This window comes from Limulus polyphemus, unplaced genomic scaffold (genome assembly GCF_000517525.1).
Source record: "Limulus polyphemus unplaced genomic scaffold, Limulus_polyphemus-2.1.2 Scaffold627, whole genome shotgun sequence".
NCBI lineage: Eukaryota > Metazoa > Arthropoda > Merostomata > Xiphosura > Limulidae > Limulus > Limulus polyphemus.
In genome coordinates, this window is record NW_013666237.1 from 222,084 (window position 1) to 234,376 (window position 12,293).

Genomic DNA, 12,293 nt, shown 5'->3' on the forward strand with positions numbered 1-12,293 from the left:
AAACACACACATGTATGTATTGATGTGGATCTTTGTGTGTGTGAAACACTGCACATGTATGTACTGATGTAGATCTTTGTGTGTGTGAAACACTGCACATGTATGTACTGATGTAGATCTTTGTGTGTGTGTGTGAAACACTGTACATGTATGTACTGATGTAGATCTTTGTGTGTGCAACACTGCATATGTATGCACTGATGTAGATCTTTGTGTGTGTGTAAAACACTGCACATGTATGTATTGGTGTAGATCTTTGTGTGTGTGAAACACTGCACATGTATGTACTTATGTAGATCTTTGTGTGTGCAACACTGCATATGTATGCACTGATGTAGATCTTTGTGTGTGTGTAAAACACTGCACATGTATGTATTGGTGTAGATCTTTGTGTATGTGAAACACTGCACATGTATGTATTGATGTAGATCTTTGTGTGTGTGAAACACTGCACATGTATGTATTGATGTAGATCTTTGTGTGTGTGTGCGTCTGAAGACATAGAAGCCGAGAGCTTACATTACGTCCATACTGTTAATACTAGGTTTAAATTCACTAACAGAAATAAGTTTAAATCTATACATAATCTAATCTGAATTTTAAGAAATGTTTTCCACAGATTATTGAGTAAACATGAGATAAAAAGAGATAATGGTTTCAGTAAATTATTGAAAGTCTGTTCAGCCAATTTGTTTCTGGGTTCAATACTATTTAAAGAATAATCTGAATGTTATTTGAACTGGGCTAAATATGTGTTGTTGTTTTTACAATCTTAAGAATGTAAATTTATCCCTGCAACTTCTCTTAAAAGTATTTTTATTTCCATTTGAGGCACTGAAACTAATGTATTCCTAAATGATTTATTTTATTTTCTAGCTTATACAAACTACTTTTAAAAACTAGAAATAGTTGTACGCGCTCGGAATTGTGACCGATTACTTACTGAATATCTTAGTTGATTCAAGAATTTAACTAACTGGACACGTTGAATTTAAAAATATATCTCTTTACTTATTCATCTTCTTTCAGAGTTCTTAATACCTTTGATATTCAGTTTATACATGTTAACACATGTTAACAGAAAGAAAGTAAAAATGCCTCTGGAACGTTATTTTTTAACTCTTTTTAAATCTGTGGATGAAATTCAAGGATGGAATGTTAAGGCATTATATAAAGAGCTCAACGTAAACACTTCAAATTATATATATATTCATTTACTTCGTTGAGTGTAGGCAGATTTTGTTGAATAAGACCGATGTCTGTAGGTTTACTTTCTTCTTGGAATTCTTCTCAAGAAGTCGATAAGCCGTTTTGACAAGATTCTGCTGAAACTCCAAGGTTATCTTATCGTCTTATGCTGTCGGGTCATGTAATCGAATGTTGGTGTACTTTGGTGACAGATTTTCTTGTAGGCAGATTTTGTTGAATAATACCGATGTCTGTAGGTTTACTTTCTTCTTGGAATTCTTCTCAAGAAGTCGATAAGCCGTTTTGACAAGTTTCTGCTGAAACTCCAATGTTATCTTATCGTCTTATGCTGTCGGGTCATGTAATCGAATGTTGGTGTACTTTGGTGACAGATTTTCTTGTAGGCAGATTTTGTTAAATAAGACCGATGTTTCAGCAGAAACTTGTCAAATCGGCTTATCGACTTCTTTGACAAGTTTCTGCTGAAACATCGGTATTATTCAACAAAATCTGCCTACAAGAAAACCTGTCACCAAAGTACACCAACATTCGTTGAGTGTCTAAACCTAATAACAAACTGTGATCTGATAATGTTTTGTATTTTTGTTTAGGTTATGCTTGAGGATAATAACCTATTGTAGTACTGACATTTAAAATGGTAAAATGGGAATTCAAATTATTGGTGTCAAATATCTCTATATGAAATGTTGTTCTGTTCTAAGTGTTCGTTTTTTATTTTTACATATCTTTTCTCACACTGGACCTTTTTTTATTTATGGAAACATTTCCTTTGAAATGTGTGAACTTGACACAAGATACATGATTGAAATCTGCAATGAAAGTTCAGTTAATAAAATGTTATAGATTAATGCAGCAGGCTTAGGCTCAACAGGCAATTGTTTGTTTGTTTCAGAACTTCACGCGACGCTACGCTACATGAGGGCTATTTGCGCAAAGTCATCCTTAGTTTTGAACATGTAGACTAGAAGGAAGGCAGCTAGTTAACAGCAGCCACAGTAAACATTGGGGCTGATCTTGTCTGATCGAACAGTGTGATTTGATCGTCACTCTTATAGCGCACGTAACCACGGGCACGAAGCGAGGAGAGCCTTATTGCTGTGACGGTCTTGATACTTCGGATTCATAGTCTGGGCACGCTAACCAAAGGCCACTCCAGAGACAAGAGACAATTGAGGCAAATCGTCAGCTAAACGTTTTCAATCGCAGAAGTTCAACTCTTTTAGACTTAAAACATCTCATGAAGAATGTCCAATAAAAAATAAAATAAAATTCCGAGAATGAGTGCAAGAAGAGTATAAAAAAGGTGGTGGGGTATAAAATATACAGCCTTATTTGATTTTTATGTGTCGATCACAATATGGGTACACGATACTGCTTCATTTTCATTGAAGGCCTCTTTCTAATAACATTAGTAATACCGCTGTAATAAAATACACAAAATAACTATTAATTTAGGGCTAATGTATAAATATAAAAATGTATGTTTTCACTCATTACTCTAACTCACAAACTTTGAAAAAAAATGCATTTTAAAATGATAACATACATAGTTAAACTTAGGTTAATTCGACGAGTATAGTAGTTTTTAATACCTACTCCGTAATTTCCCAGACTGTCGACAACGCAGGGAATGTTGACGTCTCTGCCCACAGGAACTGTAATATTAGGCACTGGCTCGACGAAAAACGGCCTGTCATTATTTGAGTTCTTGATGGCTAAAAGTAAACAAGCATTTGGAAGAACACAAAAAGATAAGCATAACGAGACACAAATCTTTGAATCATGGTTATTCACTGCATAAGAGGAGAACGCACTGAAATAACACTGTACTGATATTACGCCCGTTAAAAGCAAAGCTCAAAATCCTACATTTTATCGTAAAATATTAAGCGCTAGAAATTTGCATTTAGAAGTAGAAGTTTATATTACTTCGTCAAATTTTACGTCACTTTGCAACAACCATGTTCACAATATTATATTGCTCAGCAAATAATTAAAAAGTAAGTAAAGGAATATTCAAAACGATGCTGATGATGTCGCTGTGATCAAGTAATTTTCTACGGCCCAGTGACCCGTCTTTCACCAATAACTAATTATCCTTGAAGAAAGCTGAGGCCCATATGCATGTCCACGGACCAGAAAACATAACTGAAAGTAATCAAAGTGACATGGGAGATTTTGATACCTCTTAGCTAGAAGTTTTTTCTAAGTATGAATCGATTCATGGTCTATACATCCATTAATTTCAGGAGGAAGTAACACGTAGAATAATACTGCCCGTTAGCTAGCTCTTTCTACCAATCCTTCTTTCAAAATTACAATATCATCTAACTCCCTGGAGATCAGGAACATTCAAAAATTACAATATCATCTAACTCCCTGGTGATCAGGAACAACTCAACACTAAATACCATCTAGCTCCCAGGTGATTAGGAACATTCAAAAATTACAATATCATCTAACTCCCCAGTGATCACGAACAATCCAAAACTACAATATCATCTAACTCCTAGTGATCAGGAACAATTTAAAACTACAATATAATCTAACTCCTAGTGATCAGGAACAGTCCAAAACTACAATATCATCTAACTCCCTGGTAATCAGGAATAAGATTTTTACTTCACGCTAGCCATTAGATGTAATGCGGTATTCTGCACGAAGGTAAAGAAAAACAAGCTAAGACAAACGTAAGAAAAACTGGGTTTCTAGAACTTGCCAATTTATTGTATCTCCTGGCGTAAGAGGAGAGTTTGTTAGATGAAAACAATGTTTTATAAAATATGTGTGTATACAAAGATATATATATATATATACATTATTGGAACTATTTATGGAAACGCACAACTGATACACATACAAGAGTCACAAACAGTTGCATCTAAATGATCAAATATCATTGGTACGTATATTTTACATTATTACAAAAAATGCAGAAAAAAAGTGAATAAAGTGTACGAGCCATTCGTATTAATATTCGATATATGTTTTAAAGACAATAGTACAACGTCAAATATCATTAGGATATATATATTTTACATCATTACAGAAAATGCAAAAGAAAAGTGAATATGTCGTACGATCCACTATTCTTTTAAAGACAACAGTACAACTTTTTTTTAATGCCACCGTTCGTTTATCAATGTGTGGTTGTGAAATACTGTTCCTGTTAAAATCATTGTTGTAACGTCGAAACATGTAGAGTGGTCAACATTTTGAAGGCCATAGATAGGCCTAAATAAAATGTTTTTAATTGTGTACCAGGTTAACTTTGAATATTATTTATGATTTTAACTTTATACACAAGTGCCAAAATACTATAACTGTTCCTGTTGTTCTGTATTACACGCTAAAACTTAGCTAGTTTGACTGGTTGCCGTTTTATCTTCTTCGTTGCCATACACATGTTCATACAACCTTGATAATATTATTATCAGTTCTTCGTGTAGCTCAGCCATGTTTGCGAGTGTTCCATCAATCTTTTGTCCCCTCTAGTATTGTTTCATCACACCAATTGCATGCACTCGTCAGCAGTTAAGTATCATTAATATTTTGTAAGTATCCAATAACATTGGCTACAATTCAATTTACACTTGTATTGATCCCCCAACATGTTTTACTGTACATGTTGAACGTCATACGGTTTTCTTCTGTGTCATCGAACAAACTGTTGTTGATTGTTGTCAAACAATTCGAATTTTGATTAATTTGTAAAGAGCACCCTTCTCAAACTTTGCTCATCCCACCGTTTTGAAGTCTGATGCCTATTTCAGTTTTTTGGTTTGGTTATTTTTTCTAAGCACTGGTTTTTAGCACTTTTACTTAGGTCACTTCGAGCTAATGTCTATCACACTGTTCTGGAGGTAACATTAACATCTGTACTTACAACTTGGTCATTGACAAGATCTCTACACTGGATTGTCTTGTATACCGTCAAGAGCATACCTATGTTAGTTATTTAACGTCATTTTCGAAGAGTTTGGGATTTCTACCTCGCCCACTTCTATCATCAACAGTATTAGCTTCACGTATCCTTTTAAGAGTTTCCATATTATTGAAACATGAAACTTCACCCTAATGTATTGCACGAATTAATCTTACACCAGCTAAAACTTTGATTTGTACACATTTGTCATTTGAAATTTCTTTCCTGGGAACACGAGTGCACACACCACAATATTGTTATAAGAATAAAACTATCTGTATTATGCTGGTGTGGCACCGCTGATTGGTTGAATGACAACCAATTAATTTGTTAGTTATCAACACTTGACTGAACGTTGGTTCAGTTCATTTTCATGCATTTTATAACTATTATATTCACTATTTCTGATACTGTACTTTTGTATGAGCTATTAAAATGCGCAATATTTTGTGACTCTAACTCATACAAGATTTGTTCGAAAAATTCAGAATTAAATATTAACAATATATCGTCTACTTATTATCTTATAACTTTTCATCAAATAAGTCCCTTTCCAGTGTTCTTCTACATTATTGTTCTTTCTACGTAAGCATTGGTTATTTTTTTGAATAATAATGTTTATTGCTAATTACCAAATTTTTAATTTTCGTACATTTAGCACTTTATGGAAATATTTCCTCTGAAATGATTTTATGAAAATACCCATAAAGAACATCTTTGCGGAAGTCATAAAAAAGTATACCGAAGAACTGGCTTTCGTTTCTCGTTAAAGCGTGCGTTCATTATTTAACTCTACATACTTCGCACTGGAATTAAAGCTGGTGAAAAATGTCAAATATTTTAGTAGTGTAGAGTGTGTTTGTTGGATTTAAGTTAAACACGCAGCACGCTCCTGAATACAAAAATAGCTTGAATAAACCAGAAATAAGGTTTGAAAAGATCCGAGTAAAGTTTAATGTCTATTTCAACAGTAACACTTGGTTTAAGTTTCTTCGAGTTGAAATAAACGTGTTGAATCGTGCACTGTGTCACCAGTATAGAGTTCAATTAATGGGTGTAGTACAATATATCTCGCCTCTATGGTAGTTAAATCACATTAACTCTGAAACGCTGATTTTACTGAAACCTTTTAGAGTCTGACATATTTACAACAGTTGGACTGTATCTAAATATATAATGTTATTTCTTGTGACATAAGAAGATTCATATAGTGAAACTCATTGTAACCGTTTAGATCTTTAAGCTGTCTACTCAGGATTCCAACGATTTTTTACTTAATGCTTAAGTTAAATTTAGCTCCATGAACATGATATTTACAGACTTCGACCGAAAAGGTACGGAAATATTCAATGAAAACATGCACGAGAAAAGTAGGCTTAGATGTAAAAACTAGCATTTTTTTCGTGACAAATATAAAATCATACTAACTAAATTATCATTCTACTGTTAACTTTCTGCTAGTGTGTAATTTAAAACATATCGCAGTTTATAAACACGAAAACAAAAAACTCCTAAAGTATTTGCACCATGTATCCCCCCCCCCTCCCCAGTAGCTCAGCGATAAGTCGGCAGGCTTACGATGCTAAAAATTGTGTTTCGATTCCCGTGGTGAGTAGAGTATTGTGTAGATTTGCGCTTAACAACAATAAAACCGAACCATCACGCATCGGTGTTGGACTACCTAGCAAATCCGTTAAAAAGATAACAATAAATATCGGAATAGTTTTAAGACTTGTGAATTCAAGTGACTGGTACGAACATTGATTCCCTTCTTTTATTGTAACAAAGCAAAGATGACTTGTTTCTATGTAACACTTGGAAAAGTGGATTTATATTGAAAGGTTATTGGGCGCTCAAGTATGAACCAACTTAGAAGTAAGCCAGTCTAATATTGTTTAAGAAACTGATGTACTCATGTGAGCTTAAACTATAACCATGCGTTAGAAAAATCGCATTGGTTTGACAGTACAACACATATTTTGCTACTCCTCTCCCCAAGAAAAAGGAATACAAGTGCACATTTACTTCAATAGTTGAAAATATATTTGGAGGAACATTTTCTGACAATAAAAGCATTAGCGGATTTCGTGACACAGAATTCTTACACGTTCAGTTAAAGTGAGAAAAGATGTGTTATATACTATAAATTTTTGTTTTCGATCATATTTCGCTCATGGTTGGTATATAGAAGTACCCCCCCCCCTCGAGGCACAGCGGAATGTCTGTGGACTTACAACGCTAGAAACCCCGGTTTGTTTCCCGTGGTAGGCAGAGCACAGATAGCCTTTTGTGTAGCTTTGTGCTTAACTACAAACAAACAATCAACATAGAACTATCAGAATATTGAAATTAAGTTGGAACCGGCCTAGTGTAAGGTGCTTATTAAAAACTTTATGAAGGCAGCAAGCCTTATCTATACAACTTCTACATATATATATCGATGAGTCACAAACCCACCATCATCAGGAAGGAGACAGCAGTGAAGCACTATTACAATGTTTATATACCTTTCTTATCTGGCGTAATACAAAACTTCCACTTAACAATTGGCATAAATTGTACTGCAACTACTTATCTCTCTTTTTTAAATAGATATCCAGAAGTGCATTTCTGCAAACCCTGGACCAGAATCTCTATTTTAAAGTTAGCCGATTCATTAATTTTCAGCTTTTCTATAACCGATTTATGTAATATAGGAAAGATATATAAACTTTGGAATAGTGTTTCATTCCTGCCTTCCTCTTCTTTTTTTTTTTTTTTGATGACTGTGGGTCTGTTAACTACCGAAACATGTTGGGCTTAGGGCCTCCATTAAAGTTTTAAAAGTCATATTGTTTAATTTTTATTGAGTTTCTTTAATATCAGAGTAGCTTTAAAAGTCATCAAATGATCTGTTAAAGTCAGTGTAATTAATATTCTCGTCAAAAATATATAAATATGGGTGGACGGTGGGTGTGCCTAGATAACTTTAAAGACTACAAAAGCCAATTTATCATATTAATGGATATATTTGTTTATTTATTGATGCACAAAATTATGTTTAAGCTTAAAGAAAATGATAAAATGACGCTTGTGTAAAAGTGTTTCTACTCATAATCTTCATAATTAATTCATTATAGATTTTGAATAAGAGAGACTAAAATAACATTTGAGTCCTATATTTTCTCATGGAAGAAAATCTACATTCAATAGAGACTTTTATTTACCTGAATTAGGCCTATAAAGTTTTGTTTCTTCGTCATCTTAGACGTCTTACATTATTGAAACAATTAACGAGTTCATCATTATCTAAAATTATATATATAACAAATACTATTTTAATGTTATACAATTACGTCTTAGTAAACAAAGTGAAACATCATCATGTAGAAATAAGAAGTTATATTGAGTGAAATTAATGAAATAAGTACACTATAGTCATATTAGAATTTTGAACAAAACATCATGGTTTCGAGACAATTGTATAATTTGTACGTCATGCACTTATCAAAATTTTAATCAATTCTCATATTCAATTTCATATCTTTATTATATCAGCAACATTGTGGCGCTAATTAGCCTTGAGTTCGTTTCTCTATATCATACTGCTGATATTATTCATTTTATTTCTTTTTTTACAGTAACTGTAATGTGCTTTTGCTGCAAGCTATCCTTGAAACAGTCAGTAAGACCATATCATTACATTTATTAAGCCTCTTTAAATTCACGCTTATGTCATTTTATTTACATAACCAATGTTACTTATTACAATTTCGAATGGTCTGAAACCGAGCCAAATGATAATTTAAATTTAGTAGTTAAGTAATTGCCAATATGTCTCCAAATTATAATATTTGCCAACAAGATTGATACACACAGTTTTCTTTTTCTAATACCAATATATTTGAATACACAAACAATAATACAATTTTCAATAATGGTTTATTACAAATAGTTATTACAAACAATGATTTATATACAAAAGTTATACAAACTTACAAGCAACACAAAGTCTTCTCTCTAGTCTGGAATTCCCTTAATATCTTATCGAGGGTTCATGATGAGCACGTTAATTTCGAGTTGACGTAGGTACAATTCACTTAATAAGGAGCTAGCTAGCTCTTTGGGCCTCGCTGATCACACACCGATTACCGGTTGTGTTTCTTTTACCACTGAAGTTATATAATATCTTCGTAAAAGTACCAATCTTCGATGTGAATCCACTGAAGTTAAATGATTTGTAATGTTCGAAATCTGAAGTTTCTCGATTAATAAGTGTTAATCACAATTATAGCTTCTGAGGTGTATATCATACCAACAATAGCACATCAATAATATATACTGTTTTTTGACGCGTCGCGTTGGTGATATTTATAGGCGTGTGGAGAGTTTCTCGAAATTTTAGTTTTACGTAACAATACTGACGCTAACACTAGCGTATACGTAAACACATATATTGTTGATTCTTACACTCGAGAATCTTCTACAACTTTAGAGAATAGGAGGGAGTTTCGCAATACATATTTATCAGTATAAGTTATGCACATTTCTAAATATAAATTTAATTTAAACAAACATCAATATTAAAATAAATGTATAATCATAAATCCGTCACACCAACCTGATGGCCGTAATATGAGATTTTTGAAAATAATAATAATGATCTTATGAACAAGGTTTTCCTGGTGGTATGCCGACGTTAAAACAACAATACATTAATAAGGTCTGTATTTAAGATTACCGCGCAGATTGTCAGAGAGTAAAGACGTATCTTGTTTTGGCTCCGTTACAGAAAACTGTTACCTTATTCTAAGTGATTACAGCAAAATATAATACAAATCCCTCGGTTCTGCGGCTAGCTGGATCTAAAACTGTACTGCCTGTTAACTCAAGAAGTACAGAGGACCTGCCTCGACGGAAAACCGAAATCCACCAACTTTCAACATATATTCAAAACGTTACTGTGAGCTACTACAAAGTCGATCGTAAAGTTTACATTCGACAACATGCGGAAGAAATTTGAGAATACACTAAGGCATCTTCCTCAAAACATATAGGTAGGTCTGGTATAAGTGACTTCAAAGATTGGCTAAGGATAAGTCCACAACTAAACTCCTTAGTTTTACTTGCTAAAAAAATATCATACACGTTTCAACAAACTAAAAAGAAAGAGAAACAAAATTTGAAAGAATAATATCTTCCAGAACACAAACATGAACGAACCTAGTTAAAGTAGACACACAAGAAACCCAGGATATCCAGAGTATAATATCAAATGTTGTTGTTCTCTGGTATCAGAGATTTCTGGTGGAAGAATAAAAAACACCAGCGTAGTCGTAACTGCAATGCTACAATTGCCAACGTTGCGGATACGCCGCGGCAGCTTGTAAATCTCTCACAAGTTGTGTGGGATGTGGCGAAGACCATCAAATCTACGAATGCAAAAAGAAAATTGTAAACAAAGACACACAGCCACAAATACAAGGAAATCAAACAATGAATATTTAACATACATCACAATATTAAATCCATGCAAGCAAACACACAAATTAATGAAATGAATCAAACACAAAAGACAGCAACGAAAGCACCACTACTGCCGACACAATATCATAACCAACAACTTCAACCGCTCAGATCCCACAAACCCAAACATATACCTATATAGAAGCTGTGAATTAACCAAATAAACAGAACAAACAAACACATAAAAATAAGAAAACAACACCCAAATAAAAACGTAAATCTAACAAATAGCCAGAAATCAGCCTCTTCGATTAAACCTATCTTGGAATCAGCCATAAACACCTTTATAGAATTCATCCAAGAATACCAGAATCCACAAAAATCCACCAGAATCCACAAAAACAAACAGATGACATCACCTTACCATTCGAAATAGCAAAGAAACACTATACACTCATAATCCCACACTTAATTATAACAGTTATGAACTATTTTCTTGTTTAAAACCTAATAACCACCCATCACCATTACTTACTACATTATCTGGATTATCGTATTGAATGTGTATTTATAGGGTATTCCATCTGAAATGCACATTTAATTTATTAATCTTGTGAAATATGATAAATTAGCAGTGAACTGTTTGAGAAGTGTTATACACAACCAAATACAGCAAAGTAGTAAGGAAGCACTAAATGCTACTGTATTACGTTCATGGACATGGTCAGTAAAGTGGTAACGAAGTACAAAATGCTACTGTATTAAATTCACGGACATGGCCACTGAAGTGGTAACGAAGCACTAAATACTACTGTATTACTTTCATGGACATGGCCAGTAAAGTGTTAACGAAGCACTAAATGCTACTGTATTACAGTTATGGACATGGCCAGTAAAGTGGTAACGAAGCACTAAATGCTAATGTATTACAGTCATAGACATGGCCAGTAAAGTGGTAACGAAGCACTAAATGCTAATGTATTACAGTCATGGACATGGCCACTGAAGTGGTAACGAAGCACTAAATGCTACTGTATTACTTTCATGGACATGGCCAGTAAAGTGTTAACGAAGCACTAAATGCTACTGTATTACAGTTATGGACATGGCCAGTAAAGTGGTAACGAAGCACTAAATGCTACTGTATTACAGTCATGGACATGGCCAGTAAAATGGTAAAGAAGCACTAAACGCTACTGTGTTACGTTCATGACATGGCTAGCAAAGTGGTAAAGAAGCACTACATGCTTCTGTAATACATTCATGGACATGGCCCTAATAAGGGAAGTAGAAACAGTGTTTAAAATCGTGCGTTTTTTAGTCCTGTCTTAGTGAATCTTTCACTTGCATTTCTCAGTTTAAAACACATTAAAAGAGAGAGTAAGAGGTCAAAATTGCACCTGACCCTCCAAAGTTACGAGCTAAATACCGATCCTGACAGCAAGCACCTGTATTGAACTCATTTTAAGCAAAAGTCACACTCCAATAAACATTATGTGTCCAACAGCATAGAAATAAAAAGCCTCTCAATTAAGGTTTTCAGTAGTGCAACTCAACCAACCTGATCAAGAGTGATTTTGAGCCAAAGACCTTGTCAGCAGCAATCTACAAGCACTCTCTTTTTTTTTCTTCCTTTTTACCCAATACTCAGTTAACAGTATAGTGTAGGAAACTGGTGGCAGTCTTGTAGTTTGTTTTACCACATTTTTTACTT

General features: G+C 33.8%; 1 protein-coding gene across 1 annotated transcript in view; it reads right to left on the minus strand.

Annotated features, from left to right (window-relative positions):
- The window catches only part of LOC106459555 (lachesin-like), a 50,983-nt gene that overhangs the window by 25,979 nt on the left and 12,711 nt on the right, over nt 1–12,293 (minus strand). The window contains exon 2 of the mRNA XM_022386063.1: nt 2,806–2,924. Within this exon, the coding sequence (XP_022241771.1) occupies nt 2,806–2,924 (119 nt within the window). The remainder of the gene's footprint in view (nt 1–2,805; nt 2,925–12,293) is intronic.